Source organism: Cololabis saira, chromosome 10 (genome assembly GCF_033807715.1).
Source record: "Cololabis saira isolate AMF1-May2022 chromosome 10, fColSai1.1, whole genome shotgun sequence".
Taxonomy (NCBI): Eukaryota; Metazoa; Chordata; class Actinopteri; order Beloniformes; family Belonidae; genus Cololabis; species Cololabis saira.
This window is the reverse complement of record NC_084596.1, coordinates 31606552-31622760: the sequence shown is the minus strand read 5'-3', so window position 1 is coordinate 31622760 and position 16209 is coordinate 31606552. Positions and strand designations below refer to the sequence as shown.

Genomic DNA, 16209 nt, shown 5'->3' with positions numbered 1-16209 from the left:
CATACGAGGAGATCTGTCTCTGGTGAAGGCGTTCCCCTCCTTTACCACTTCCATTCTTTTTTTTTTAAGTATTTTTATCACATATAGATTCAACATCCATCACAGCCTAGAACTGAGGATTTCTTTTCATTATATAAAAACACCTGAGAGAAAGTTTTTGTTGTGTGTATTAAAATGAGACTGTGTAGTCTCCAAGATACTTTTCTGTCTCACCTTTGCCTCCAGTATATACAGCACGGCCTTTGCCCAGCAGAGCACTCACAGCTCCTGCAGAGAAAATCTGATGAGCCAAGTTGGACAACTCTAAACCCCACAATCCACATAATCAGCAGGCAACAGAATGTCAGCTCGACTAAAGTGAATCCACGTCACACATTCACAGAGGCACGCCAGAGAGCAGACAGTCTCTCATAGACAAGCATCAGATGACCATCAGTATGACGCTGAGTGAACAGGAGCTCAGCAGTTTAGATATAATTGTGACACAAAGCAGCATGCAGTCACATAATCCGATTTTTTTCAAGTGGAGATAGTCCTGTACTGCCTGGCTTGAATGTCAAGTGTGTACTGGAGAAAATGGGATGAGGTAACTTGTCTCTGCAGTAACAAAAGCCATCTGAGTTGTGACAAGGACAATCTTGCAGAAAAGGCGCTGAATGTGAAGAGAAAAGTGTTGATATCTCTTAAGCCTTATCTTCAGAAGCTTAAAACTGACTAAAGCAGTTGTCTTACTTTTGGAAGGTTTTTCCTAACACCCAAAGCTAAAGTCTCAAAAGCAGGACATCTGGTTTTATCAATGGCTGTAGAGCTTTTGTAGCCTGATTGATCAGAGCCACATCTGAAAAGATGTAGGGTCTGGCAACGATGCACAGGGCCTCCCCATCCAAATACCCGTCGCATGCACTTGGTTAGCGCTGTGACCAATCAGATCAACGGACACGGTGACTCCTTCAGAGCGATGGGAACGAGTCAACGTGAGCGTGTTTTGTGTGGAAGAGTAACTGAACATTTTCTTGACAGCAAAAGAGCCAATTCATCTGTCCAAACCTCAGCTGCATCCATCTACACTGTCCTTATTACATCACTGCTGTCATCCCAGTGTTAATCCCGCTCAGACGCTTTCTTTACCAGGATAAACTGATTTGATTGGCTCCCCATTATTTTTTTAGCATATTAAATGAGCTCCAGCGGCTGGTAGCGAGATGCAACCACATACATTTGCTTTGTGGTTACCTCTAGATTTCTAGACTAGTGCTTTTGCTCTCTGTGGGGGAAAGCTGCATTAGCTAATGAACACACTTATTAAATAAAAAGGCTGTAAACAAAGTTATCAGACAATTAGAATATAAACAATGAAGAGAAGAGAGACTGGGAGGCAAAAGTGTACAGTAAGATGTCTTATAGCAGGGGTCGGCAACCCAAAATGTTGAAAGAGCCATATTGGAACAAAAACACAAAAAACAAATATGTCTGGAGCCGCAAAAAATGAAAAGTCTTAATATAGATGCAACACATGCTGCATCTATATTAGCTATAACTGGGGGAAGATTTATTTTTCATTATGCACTTTGAGAAAATAGTCGAAATGTGAGAAAAAAGTCGAAATGTCGAGAAAAAAGTCGAAATGTCAAGGAATTTAGTGAAAAAAGTCGAAATGTCGAGATTAAAAAAGGAAAAAGGAAGAAAAAAAAGAAAAAGAAAAAAAGAAAAAGGAAAAAAAGAAGAAAAAAAAGAGAAAAGGGTGAAAAATAAGAGAAAAAAAAGGAAAAAAAAGGTCAAACATTTTTGAAAAAGCTCCAGGAGCCACTAGGATGGCGCTAAAGAGCCGCGGGTTGCCGACCCGTGTCTTATAGGATAAGCTTGAATCTCAAGTTTCATTCAGCAAAATAAAATGTGATGAGGGTTGTTATTTTATTGTATACCTAAACAGAAAGGAAAGTCTATTGTGAGTTATTCACACCAGCTAAATTGAATCCGAACTAGAACATCATATCAAATTCTGACCTTAATGTCAAAGTCTATGAACTACAGAGACACCTTTGAAAGTCCGGTTCATATTCAAAATACGAGTTCAGTCGTACAGCAGTTTGTAGACTTCTTTGTCACATGTGTTATGTCATGTGTTGCTTTGTGTTTTCAACGGGATTCTGGTCTGGACTGCTGGCAGGACAGTTTAACGCCTGGATTCTCACACATGCTCTCTGAAGACTGTGGTTTGACATCGTCTTAATGAAAGGAGCAAGATCTTCCCTGAAAAAAGACATTTAAATGGCAGCAGATTACGCTCCTGAACCTGTATCCATCACTCAGCAATAATGGTGGCTCCACAAATGTCCAAGGACCCCACCCTTGACATCCTGGACTTGTGCCTGAGTGACGCGATCGATAACTATAGATCAGTAGTATTCCCATAAAACACACATAGATTTCTGTTCCACTTCATTAGTTTCTCAGGACCAGATTTCCGTACCTGGGCTACTTGTTATATACTGATGTTTAAACAGAACATTTATGTAAAACATTTGTTTTACATACCAGCATTTTCCTTCCCCGAGTCATCTGGTAACAGGAGCTTCATCCAGTCACAATCATGTGCATTATATCAACAAGAGAATCACCAGTTTCATCTAACTGGCGTGTGTTTGAAATTTGGATGTAAATAACAACTAAAAAAGAAAAAAAACAAAACACCCAGGCCCCATTTGAGTCTCCAACTAGCAACCTTACTGCTGCGACAGCAGCACGGCGAGCCACTCGAGCACTGAGACGCTTAAAGCTGCTATTATCAAAGCACCGGGGCTGTCTCCTTGTGGGCAATCAAGCCCAGGTATGTCTAATTAAGAATTAACTCATTTGTGCATGATGCACCAACCCAGCCGGTGGATCATTATCTCTTTTTTTTTTTGTCATTAAATCTAAAGAGCGAAATCAAAAAGCCTTTATTGCCAAAGTGGATAAATGGGTGACACTTAATTATTCGATGTTCATGATCCACAGCATCATTCAGCCTCCTTTTGAAAAGGCCTGATATCACCGTGCACCACTTAACACCACGGGAGATCCTTCATCTCCGCCACACCAGGCCGGACTCTCTCTCTACTGGATGCAAGAATTATAGTCAAGCATTATTATTGTAAGATCTTTGATTTTCTGCCTTTTTAGTGTTAAATAGAGTACGACATACTACGAAGACCACATGCAAAGAGACTGTGTAGACAAGACAGTACAGATGCGGGCTGATGAGGGGTCAAAATACACCGTATTTATCATTTCACTTTAGGAGCACAACGGTTAATTCACAAATTGCCATTCATTAATTCAATTACTCATCGGCAGAATGGGTGCGACCCATCTCAGGTGCCCTCGGCGTTACTTAATATAGCGTGTGGGGGTCTTGTGGATTCAGCTCATCAGTTGTATTTGCTCTGAAGCTGATAGAGACCTCTCAGCCCCGACCAAATCTCACCTCATTAACATTTTAGGTGACGAGTATGTCAAGGCCATAATTAACAATTCATGAGCCCGGCTTATAGCTATATTAACATTTTACAACCAATAAATCACCTTCCCTAATCTGCTGTGCGTGTCTGTGTGCACAGGCCCGTGTCTGTGTGCATGTGGGAGGGACTCAATGGGGGAGACATTTGAGCGTGCGTGGGCGGCTGCATTATTTGTGTAAATCCACACTTGCCAACTATATTTTTTCCCTTTGCCTCCAAGCCTGTCTTCACGTTCTGCCTCCACATCTGTCTCACACCGCCACGTCATGTATTTTGAACTTTCTCTTAATCGGTGCGGGTAAATACGGTCCGCAGTGTTGCATAATGTCTCAACTTGATTTGAGAAATTACAATATAGGAAGCATCTCACATCATAACAAATAACTTTTCTTTTGTCCTTTGACCTATTGACTTCAACCGCTTCCCATCAAGCCTTGAAGTGTTGCATACTCAGGAGTGTTGTAAAACTCAGATTTGCAGATTTTGATTCGTTACTGGAAACTTCACTCAAATAAAAAACATAAATAGGCTACGTAGTAAATTATGCATTATAAGATAAGATAAGATAAGATAATCCTTTAATAGTCCCACAGAGGGTAAATTTGCAGTTTACAGCAGCAAAGGGGATAGTGCAAAAACAAGAGGCATCAATAGAAATAGTAATAACACAGTAATAATAACACACTATAAACAGTAAACTGGTATATACAATTATAAGGTATAGGTATCAGGCTGTTGTGTTATATAAATGAGATTTCACCCATCTGTGAATATTTCTTAAGACTTCATATTCAGAACACATTTATATGAATATTTTTTGTGAATAAAAAGTTTTAATTAAAAGTGACCTTTTTTTTTAAAGCTGGCTCCCCTGTCTTCAGCGCTTTTCTATGACTTTAAATCAATTTGGTATGAATCTGAATCTTTATACAACTAAAAATTCAAGTTTTTGTTATGTTCTCACACAATCTCCTGCATACTGCAACGCTTTCATTCTTGCACAATCCTATGTTTTCAGCATGGCATCGTGTATCATGCACATTATAGCCTACTTGTTCCTTGGAAAAACAAAAAGGATTTAGCTTTCAATCTGATCACGAGGAGCTCGTTCACAGTGATTATGCTAATCATTAAACTTGTGAGACAATTCCAACTAAGCACTCACAAATACACATGTCACTGATAATGAAAAGGTTTCCTCATTAGGCTTCTGTTTTTGATTTAATCACCTACGTTACTGGCTGACAGTGATACGAGTCAGTCTGGAAGACAAAACTCAGGAAGACAAGCAGGAGATGAAGATACAAGGAGGACAAATCTGTAATGATACGAGGAGACAGTCTTGAAGAGTTGAATCTCTGAGGTGATGTATAATCATTCCTGCTCCCCTCACTACTCAGAAAAGCCTCTACGAGTGGGCTTAACAGCCAACGTTGAGACAAGGAGTCTTCAGCTGCTTCATCGTGGTATAAAATGCCTTTATGTCTGTATATACAGATTGAGTTTTCAATTCTAAAGGGAGAAATCACGCACCTCAGCATCCAGAGTTTTATTTGAATTGTTTTGGCTTCACTTTAAGCTCCCTCATGGTGAGAAAATTGAAAAAAAAATAACATTAGTGTCTCAATCTTTCCAGCACAATGTCCTGAAGGCAGCCCCTTGACCCCACGTTGAAACGCTCCTGTTATGTGTAGGCAGCGTGGCTCTCCCACTGAGTCACCCTGGAAGTGTAGCGTTACCCACGGAATGATGCGCATGGTGCATGTGACTGTTGCCTGCAAAATCAAAGACATCCCTGCAGCATTGCTCGTTCTCCTGAGGAAGAAAGTTAGAATTAAGAAACATGGAGACATTTAGTGTTTAGAAGCCTCCCTCAAAGCCCACCAAATCCACAGGGCGTCTACATGTTGCAGCGAGCTGTGGCTGAATTTAAATGTGCTTTGAAACAGTGTGTTCTGAGAAACATGAGGCGTCGTGGGTCTAAAACGCAACACAAATGAGGTCCTTTCAAAGAGATATCGGCTTTGTCTCAGTTACCTGCAACCCCACCCCATCCCCACACACACCAGCGCTTCTAGGGTAGAGATCAAGGTCGCGGCTTTAGTGAGAAGACTCCGAATTTAAAGGAATCAAAAGGAGCTGTGGTGAGAGGTGGCCTTGAAAATGCATGTCTTTGTGACAAATGCGTTTTATACCGTGGAGGGTGCACCCAGGGCTTTTAAAGCAGACTGCTCCAATTCTAATCAGTCCTTCAAATTTTTGTAAAGTTGAAAAATAAGAAATCGATCCCAGAGTGTCGAAAGGCGGAAAAGTCCCTGGGTTTTATGGCTGATACCAAATTGGGTTTTTTTTTTTCCTTAATGAGAGATATTGCTTGGTATTTTACTTCAGTCGTGACTCATCTAACTTTCTGCTCCCCGTGAATGTCAGGGCATGCATGAAGTGAATGACTATTTATAACACGTATGTGTTGCGCAGCCTGTCAAGGCCATGTTGGGAAATCAGGTAAAGAGATCATTTTCTAATCAAACTACGCTTAAAGCAGTGGGAACTGAATCATTACACAAGGCAACAGGCTGTAAATGTTAATTGGTGCCATTAAAAAACAGACAGAGACAGGATATGATGCCAGACATTCGACCTGATGGGTAACACGGACCAAGAAAATCCCCAGCATTAAAAAAGGGATTGTGAATTCAACATGCATCTCATAGGTAACTGACAGCAGCACAGCATGGCAAGGTGCTGGAAGTGAAAATCCAGCACTCATACTGCCTCACTAATGAAATGTCCTGTTCTCACTCGATGACTTTGGAGAGGAATTGCCATGACTACAGATCTCCTGGTGTCTTTACTGCTGCTGTGCTGCCCTCTTCTGGGGACCAAAAGAACAACCAAATAAACATAAACTTTACTCACTTGAAGACAATTGACATATTTTCTACTCTGAAAGGGCTGAATGTTGGAGTTTTTGTTGCAGAATGTAAGTTCAAATTATCTATAAATATTCAAAAGGCGAGCACATCAGCATTTAAAATAACAAAATCAAATCTGTTGATCTTTAGCAAGGGCATGGAGGGCATAAGCGACATACAGACTTTAGGCTGCCTGGCGCTTCTTTTTGTTGATACATAACTGAAAAATAAACCCTGAGCAGATATACCTCTCCAGCATAACATACTCCAGCATCTTCCACCCGACTGACCTGCAGTTTTTTGACTGATGAAAGCGTGCAGCGTTATTCTTAGCATCTCCCTCTCAGACAGCAGTGTAGCAGGGAAAGATTGCTTGGTGGTAAAAGGTTCTTTGGGGTGAGAATGGGTTTCATCCATTTGCGTACTTTTCTGGCACCACTCTAAATTATTGTAGTCTTTTGCACTCTCACTGTGTCATTATTTAACCCTCACTCATCAGCCCCCCTCCCCCAACATCCCTGTACCACTCCCCCTCTCATAATAACCAGTGATAGGGTAATAGAAGAGACAGGAAACTGTAACATGGTCCCCACTCAGGGGGTAACTGCTTTAGGTCCTCTCACAAAAAGTCAGTCTTCACCACCATATGTCTGACAGGAAGTGTACGAAACTGAAGCTCATGTGTGGCAGTTTTTTTTTTGTGTGTTTTTGTATATTACACTGATATAAATATTGTGCTTGATCTACTTAAAAAAAATAAGTCAACTTTTTGCATGAGATTATTATGTAGATCAAGAAAGACTAGTCTTTGTATAAACTACTTAATTTTATGTATGTGAATAATACATTTTGCAAGTACAGTCAACTTAATTGTGGTAAGTTTACTTTATTTATCAAATAAGTTGACTTTAAAAAGAAAAAAAAAGAAAAAAAGAAGAAAAAAAGATTTAAAAAGGAAAAAAAGAAAAAGGGAAAAAATAAAAAAAGGAAAAAAAATTTAAATTAAAAAAACAAAAAAATAAGTTGACTTTACTTGCCAAAATTAAGTTGACTTTACTTGCAAATTAATTTTGTACATACTAAAAATTTTGTAGTTTATACAAAGACTAGTCTTTCTTGATCTACATAAAATTTTCATGCGAAAAAGTCGCCTTAATTTTTTTTAAAGTAGATCAAGCAAGATATTTTTTACTGTTGTGTTCTACATAAAACAAATAAAGCATGTTTCATCTAAATGTTGGTCAATAGATGAAAACTGTTAAAGGAAAGGTAAATACAACAAGATCATTACTTGTTGTTTGTGTGTAAATGAAAACATTGCCTGGGATAACAGAAATACTGCTTATTAAGGAAAAAATGCACAATGTCTTGTTTTTTGAACAAATGCAGATCAAGTTCAAAACTAGATGTATTCATGTAAAGCAACAAACTTTATTTTTAATTGTTAATATCACAGATTTAAATATGTTATATTTACATGCGCTTAGATTTATTGTTTTCAGTGTATTGCCCAAACAGAGGCCTGTCCCTTGTATCACTGCTTGCAGAGGGGAATGTAAATGAAGTTTCCCAAGCCATGAATATCATTAACATCAACTGCGTTGGTTGTATTCAGAGGCCATTATCTTGTCATTCATCAGTAAGGTGTGAATGATGTCTGACTTCATGGTGGCAGCAATCTGCTTAAATAAACTAAGCACGTGTTTCCAAACACCTAAAATGAAAAAAATAAAAGTATAAATCATATTTTTTGTGACATAATCCGTATCAGAGACGAGGGGGAAGTTGAACTTTTCCGTGATGTGAGTTTGGGAGGAGGGTGTGGGCCCTGGACGTCACTCCAAGGGAGTTGCAGTGAGTGCGTACTTCCCCAAAAGTTCACTTGGAGAAGTTAGATCAGCCACAGAGGCGATGCAAGGCGTGCATCTGGGCACGGTGCGCACCAAAGTAACAGGGTAGCCCAACTTTTCTTTCTGCACTAGAAACGTATGTCTCGAGGCGTTTGTTAAGCATGGATCGCAGGCATGGAAGGATGGACTGGCGATTGACGGTTTTCACGCTCTTTTTGAACTTTCCCTTCACTTACGGGTCCCCCTCCTCTTACGGCTTATTCCAGGGCTCTGCGTACACCGGGGCGACCCACAGGCACAGGAATAGGTGAGTTATTGTTGTTGAAATGTGCTGCAGTACAGATTTGAGACCCCCCTCTCCAACTCAGGCGTTTCTCACTAAACTGAAAGAATGAGTGAAAAACAAAACAAACACCCGGTGCGCTTTTGTTGCTCTGCTGCCATCAGGAACCCGAAATTACTGGCATTCTCCTCGACCGGTTTGACCCTGGGCAGGACCAGATATACCTCGTTATGGTCATATATAGACTGTTTCTTTTATCAGGTAGTGGCTAAATTTGGCTCGAGCCTTCCAGTGTTGCTGCTGAAGGTGATAAGATCCAGAGAAACTGAGGAATGTCTCTGATTAATGCCGCGTTCCATTTGTCCTCGGAAATCGGAATTTCCCAGTTCCTAGTCGGAATTTTCAACTGGAACGCCCCTCGAAGTGGGATTTCCTACTGGGAAAGTGGGAGTAGCTTCACCACCCCCGAGTTACCATTCCAAGAAGGCTGCCATTCCCAGTTCCCAGTTCCGATTTCCGAGGTAAATGGAACGCGGCATAGCTCCATCCACCAGAGACCCTGCGAGTGTTGCCCGATAAAACTAAAGGCTGATTTATGCTTCCGCGTTACACCAACGCAGAGCCTACGCCGTACCCTACGGTGTACGCTCTGCGTCGATTTAACGCGGGACCATAAATCAGGCTTAAAACAAACAAGCGGAAAGAATCATTAGAAAAAGTGAGAAGGACACCGTTTCTATGGAAAGCTGAGTTGAACATATGGAACTGATTATGTTACTTTTTTTTTTCTAGCTGTTTTTCTATGGCAGCTGGCTGCTTGGACAGCATTGGTCCAAAGCTATTGTGAAATGAGTTTGTTTTTTCTGCAGACTCTTGACTTTGTCTTCCTCCATCCACAGGAACTGGTGCGCCTATGTGGTGCAGAGGAACGTGAGCTGCGTGGTGCAGGGCAGCGCCGAGGGCCTCCAGGAGCCCGTGGTGGCCCCCTGCCCGCCCTACCAGCCCGACTGCCAGCAACAAGTGACGTGAGCATCTGGGACTTTATTAGATGTACTAGTAGAAAAACACTGGTTGCAAAATGTTTCCTTTGAGCGAGAGCCCAAAAAAAATGAATTAATAAGAAATCAGTGTGACTGACAGAAACCCAGTTGGCAGAGCTAAGAAGCATGGCATCTACAGGAAGCAGATCCCACAGAAGAAGGGCAAAGGCCTACACAGGAAATGTGTCATAAAGCGAATGATGACTAGAACTGTCATCAAAGTTAAAACTTAGTCATTTGTGACAATCCAAGTCAGCCCAAGCTTTGCCAGCTAATTCCAGCCTATTACATTTAATTTAATGAATGGTATGTGTCAGCTCTATTTCCAGCTGATATCCATCCTTCTGTCGTCCATTTAGGGTTGCTGCCGGCTGGGTTCGGTAAAGATAAAGATAAAAGTTAAAGGGGACCTATTATGAAAAACACGTTTTTTCTTGCTTTAACATATATAAAGTGGTCTCCCCTCATCCTGCCAACTCAGAGAAGGAGGAAAGTAACCATATTCTGCAGTGTCTGTACAGCCGCCCGGATGATCCGTCCAGTGTGATGTGGATCTACGAGCCGTTCAGATTCTGCTCCCTTTCGTTACGTAACTAAAATGCAATTTACATCGGTTGGCCTCCGATGCGTGAAACCACGCCCACAACTAACTCCGCTGGCCGGAGCTTCCGCCATTTTTTCGTAGCGGTGTATCGCTACATTTAGGCAGCCAATCAGCACAGAGCCTCATTATCATAGCCCCGCCCACTCAGAATCCCTCATAGATAATGAGGTTAGAGAATGGGAAGATAAAGACATGGCTTAGAGGCTGAATTTCTAATTTATTTAACAAAAGCAATCAAAAGCTTGTTTTTAAGACATTCAAGGCCTGTTTAAAATAGGTATTAGATGCCATAATAGGTCCCCTTTAACATAGAGCACATTTTGATCAGGTTGCAAATAACGATCTCAAAGCAGAATTCATCTCAGAAATAGGTTAATTAATTTATTTAAAGCAGCACTAAGGGACTTCTGCAATCTTTAGCTGAGATGCTACACCTCTAGGTGCTGAGGTAAAGTAACCTTGCATAACATGGTCGCTCTCTTGCCTTCTCTCGTTCCGTCATTACTCTCTTGGGTCTATGAGTCACCTCTGCCATGATGTCCACATCACCTTGTCAGCTAGGTTCATCTGATAGCCATCGCTGACCATCATTGTAGTTGTATGAGAGTGCTGTAAGGTGATATACTGTAACGCTGCTGCGAGAGACGGAGGGGACAGACATCCAAAGCTGCTTTGGGTGGTGTTTTAACGATAGCTGAAATGGGAAATTGTGAAAGCTAGATGATATCTCCAAAAAATAATCAGATATCTTTTAAGATGAAATAGAAACTGATATTTTAACTTGAAAAGAAATTCTTGGTGATGCTTTAACTGGACTCTCTGATGTCCACATAAGCAACAGCAACGTGAGAGCAAATGAAAACGTTTGTCACGTTCTCTGAGTGTTATAATACATCTGAGCCAGTTCTCTTTTGCTTTTTTTTAATGTTCTATTTTTCTATCCTCCAGAAAACTTTGTTCCTACTTATCAAGTTTTTATTACTTTTATTTTTGGATATTTTTCCACATAGTTTTATTACGTCTTCATATGAATCATCACACACCAGCAGATTTGCAAATATTTAACCCTGACTTAAACAAATCTCAGTCTCTGGTTATAGCCACTGTGATTAATATGCAGGAAAAAAAACCAAAACAAAAACTTTGTTATCAGTTCAGGTAGGCCCTACATAAAGTAAACCCTCAACTTTTGTTCAAGAGTTACAGTCATCCCTATACTTTTGTAATGGTGCATAAAATGTATAATCATAGTTCAAAATGCAGGTGTCTAACATAAATCTGATGGTTCTTTCCCTCTAAGTCTTTCATGTGTGATAAATCATTTAAAAGTAAGGTACAATTTGATTAGAAACCATTTTTCCAACCCAAACATTTTGATAAATAGAGCATAATATATCCACTGTAAGTGATTGTTGCAAATAAGTGCATCTGTACCAGTAAACGGTGAGCAACAGTTTTAATGGTCTTCTGGAAGATGTGGCGTAACCTAATATATTTTACTCTGTGAATCATTTTTGGTCATAAAGACGTTCTATCTGTGGTTTAGCTTTGTAATCCATTTACACAAACAGATGCACGTAAGCCCCTTTGCTGTGGACATGATTCCTGGAAGCTCATCCCTCATTAGGTCACACATTTCCAAGTTTCCCTGCAAAGCAAGAAGAGTCTGCAGTGAGAGCAGACACTCCAAGTTATGCTATGCAGCACTGGCTTCACGTTATCCGTGTTGGGATGAAATTTGAGCTCACAGCTGAACTATTAAGTGTTGCTGTCCCAAAGGGTTTCTTTTTCCGCTTTCCCCGTTAGCTTGAGCTGTAATATCAGTGACATTTGGGAAAAGATGATTGTTTAAGACATCCGCTTTCCAGATGTTCTGCGTGACATGACCCCTGCCTTCAGGGAAGTGATGTCATGCATTGTTTTACTTTGCAACTATTTTCTTTGGCTAAAAAACTAAATTTTAACATCATAGGAAAAGGTGGGGACGCTTAAAATATATTCTATCATAACCACTTCTTTATTAAGCGATGCTATAACTGAATAACGGTGATATGATTTTGTAAGGGGCCTGGTTTTGAAATGCAGCACTTCTTGATTATGATGCCTTGTATTACAGGTACCAAACACGGCTTCGGCCCACATACAAGATTGCCTACAAGACAGTCACAGAGTTGCAGTGGAGATGCTGTCCCGGTTACAGAGGTCCAGACTGTAAGGATTTAAGACAAATGCCAGATCGCCGACCACCCCCACCCCAGGGAGAGGACCATTACGTCCCACCAAATCCCGGACACTCTACTAGACACACGCAGCGTAAGAAGCCCATGTGTTCTCATCAGTTTATGTTAAACAACATCACATTGCCAAACACTCTGAAAACAAAATGAACGTGTGCACCAGATGAAAACAGACACAACATTTTGTTTCTTTTATGACTGTAGGTACAGAGCGAAGGGAGATTGCACAGGAGACAAGACAAGTTGTCACAGACAAGGTGCGTCTTCTGGAAGGCGAAGTGCAGCGTCTGTCTCAGACAGTCCTGGATCTCCAGTCGGCTTTGACGGGGGTGACTACCAACCTACGCACAGACCTGCAGGACGACACAAAGAAAATGCTGGTGACACTTCTCAACAACATGCGGCCTCCAGATACTCCCAGTGTAGGAGGAACAGAGGAGAGCCCAGCAGTGTTGGACGGTCACCAGGCTACCAGAGGTGCCATCGCAGGAGAGAACGCCCTAGAAAAAATAGTGACTCGTTTAGATGATGTCGGCATTGCATTGAAAAGCAACGACGAAGCTTTGGAGGACCTAAGAGGAGTTGCAGCGAATCACGAGGGGCAGATCCGTGTCCTAATGGACGCTTCCCAGTCTCAGCCTCCAGCCATAACTGAGTTTGATGTGGTGCAAACCTACATTGATGGAAAATTTGACAAGCTGAAGAGGGAGCTAGACCAGAATTTGGAGAAACAGGTGGCCGAACTACAGCGATCATGCGACGACAAGGTTCAGATAGTTCAGAAGACCTGTGAAGACAGAAATGACCACGTCTCCCTCAGGCTCACCAAGCTGATGGAATCCAAGGAGGCTGATCTGAGAAAGGAGATCCGAGCACTTCGTCTAGATATGGCTGCCGCAGATGGACCTGTGCGAACTCAAAGGCAGACAGATCCATCCAGAGAGGACAAGGACGACAGTAACACGAAAGACTTGTGGCGTGAGATTGACCGTATCGAAGAGGCTTACAGAATCCTTAATGTCCGCATTGACAATGAACTGGCTCACTTGTCCGGACTTCAGGACATCGGTGATTTTGGCGCAATGGTCACGGAGTTGGAGGCGCGTCTAAATATCACAGAACGCAATACTGAGACGCACTGCTTCTACGTTGATGAGAAATTAAGCCGAACAATTAGGGAAGAAGTGGAAGCACTTAAGCAGCTTCTGGATCAAGGTTTGAACAGGGTGGAAGATCAGTTTACGAACACTCTGGTGGAAATGAGCAACAACTCTTTCCCGGGGACTTTAACTGGGTCCATGGTTGCTATCCAGACAGAAGTCGACAACACCAAGTTCCTCCTCCAAGGTTTGGAGGAAAAGGTTAATGATGTTGAGGAGATGTGCTCTGTAGGATGTTCAGGTGCTGGAATGACTGTAGGCGAGGGAAGACCAGTACCCATACCTTTACCTGGTACAGAAAACATTATGAAGGAACTGAAAAGATATCGAAATGACTTGGACGTTCTTAACACAGATGTAATGTCCAACACAAATAAGCTTACGCAACTGGAGGACCGTGTTCAAAGGGAGTCCACTGAAAATGAGAAACATTTGAAGACAATGGAGGACTTCCAGAGGGGCTTGATTAATCTTCAAGACAATTTCCTTGGCGTAGCTAGTGCTGTCACTGGGTTAAGTGACTCTTTGAGCCAATACAACCAGGATGTGCAAAGAATAAACTCAACATGCTGCCATGCGGAGCGGAGCAACACTGGAAGTGCCACGCAGGTTAACTGGGCTTCTGCTGACTCTACCAGCCGTCAGATGGATGAACTGAAGAACAGGCTCGATGCGCTAAGTACGGAGGTGTCATCTGAACTGAACGACTGTAGACAAGGCACACGGGGGGTTTCTGACGGAATCGCAGCTGTGGATGATCGCGTGACCCGACTTGAAAAGATGTGTGGAAGGCTAGATGGGGTTTCTGTTAACGTCAGAGATCTGAAAAATGGGCTGGAGAGATATGTGGGCGACCTGCGGGACTGCGTCCACAGGATGAATGTCACCAGTAGACATCATGGCACAGACATCAGCACGCTGCAGAATGCCTTGCAAAATCTCCAGGCGCAGATGTCTGCAATGGCCAAACACGTTTTGAAAGACGTTGCTGCCAAAGAGCCAGGTGAGTTGATGGTTTGTTGACAGATTGGTGACATGAGTGGTATCTGTGGGGAAATTTAGAACAGGGAGTTATGACAGGGCCTTTTTAGCTTTCACTGCACAGCCACTCATCAGTGCATAAAGCTCTATGACCATGGGAATTTAGTGAGCATGCTGGGGTGGAATGGATTCATATGTGATTAAAAGTATTTACAGCCTATATATATAGGGCTGGGGATCGATTCAAATGTCAAGAATCGATTCGATTCCGATTCTTAAGATTCAGAATCGATTATCAAGATTTGATTCGATCCGATTCGATTTGATTCCGATATTGATTTGGGTTAGTGTTATTAAAACTGTTTTTTGAGCTGTTGCATGAATTATATGACTGTAGTTATGCAAAATATTACTACTAGTATTATATTGAGATTAAACAGCAAGTATTGGCAGCTAATGATGCTGTAAGGACCAATCAGCTCACAGAATGCTGATAGAACTGCTTTCAGAAACATAATGTGGGTCAGAATTACCAAACAGATCCAGGGAGGAAACAGAGACGGATGAAATCGGTTTTATTTTTTCCCACATTCCGTTTTTATTTGTTCCATTTTCGGTCTATTTTGGTTTTTAATTTTTGAGCATTTGGTTTTTAGCATTTTTTTCAAATGTAACCCCAAGACAGTATATAAAGTAATGAAATATAGACAATTTATGCAATTATAACCTAACACTTTAATGTTTTCATACCTTTAAACATATTTAAAGGCAAAAACATGGCACCAGTTATTCTCGTGTCCAACAAAACATGACTTTTTTGGGGATAAACAAAAAAATAACCAAAAGTTGTAATGTAATGATGAAAAAAAAAATACATAAATAAATAAAATAAAAAATAAAATAAAAAAACCCCAACAAAAAAAAAAAATCGATCTTTAGACATAGCCTATGAATCGATTTTTAGGAATTAATATGAGAATCGATTTAGAATTGGGAAATCGATTTTTTCAACACAGGCCTACCTATATACTTGACATTAACACAGCGTGGTCAATCCAGAAGAAAGACACGAGTTAAACATAACTTGAGGAGTGACAACAACAACTATGCTTGAAACTGTACATTGTGCCTGGCTTAATCAGCCATATCTCTTCAGTTTGTGAAAATTCTCTCTTGTGAAAGTGCTCTGGTACCCCTCCCATTGACAGACATTTCCACCAGTACAAAACGCACTGAAGTAATCCCAACAGAACGGGGCTTTCTGCAATGATTCATACACGTGTCCAAAAGCTACTATTCAGAACAACCAGGCGTTGCAGAACTGCTAATAACAACTTAGATCAACGGGTTCTCACAGCCAAACCAAGAGCAATCATTCAGCAGCGCTACGACCCCACTGCGCGCCAGTTTGGATGTCTTTTGTTGACACTAGCCTGGTTGTCGCTCTGCCTAGATCACAGGTTTGGTTGCACTGTAAGCCTGTCCAAAAGGTGTCCAGTAGGGATGGGCGGTATGGACTAAAAAATGTATCACGATAATTTCTGGCATTTATCCCGATAACGATAAAAATGACGATAAAAAAAATACCAATTCAACTCCATCTGTGTAACTATAAATCTATCACCACATTCAGTCTTTG

The 16209-nt window shown here is 41.3% G+C and overlaps 1 protein-coding gene across 1 annotated transcript in view; it reads left to right on the top strand.

Annotated features, from left to right (window-relative positions):
* The first annotated feature begins 8297 nt into the window (after window positions 1–8297).
* The window catches only part of emilin2a (elastin microfibril interfacer 2a), a 25046-nt gene continuing 17134 nt past the window's right edge, over window positions 8298–16209 (top strand). Inside the window, exons 1-4 of the mRNA XM_061732552.1 lie at window positions 8298–8572; window positions 9448–9573; window positions 12309–12505; window positions 12634–14592. Of these exons, the coding sequence (XP_061588536.1) occupies window positions 8427–8572; window positions 9448–9573; window positions 12309–12505; window positions 12634–14592 (2428 nt within the window). The 5' untranslated portion in view covers window positions 8298–8426. The remainder of the gene's footprint in view (window positions 8573–9447; window positions 9574–12308; window positions 12506–12633; window positions 14593–16209) is intronic.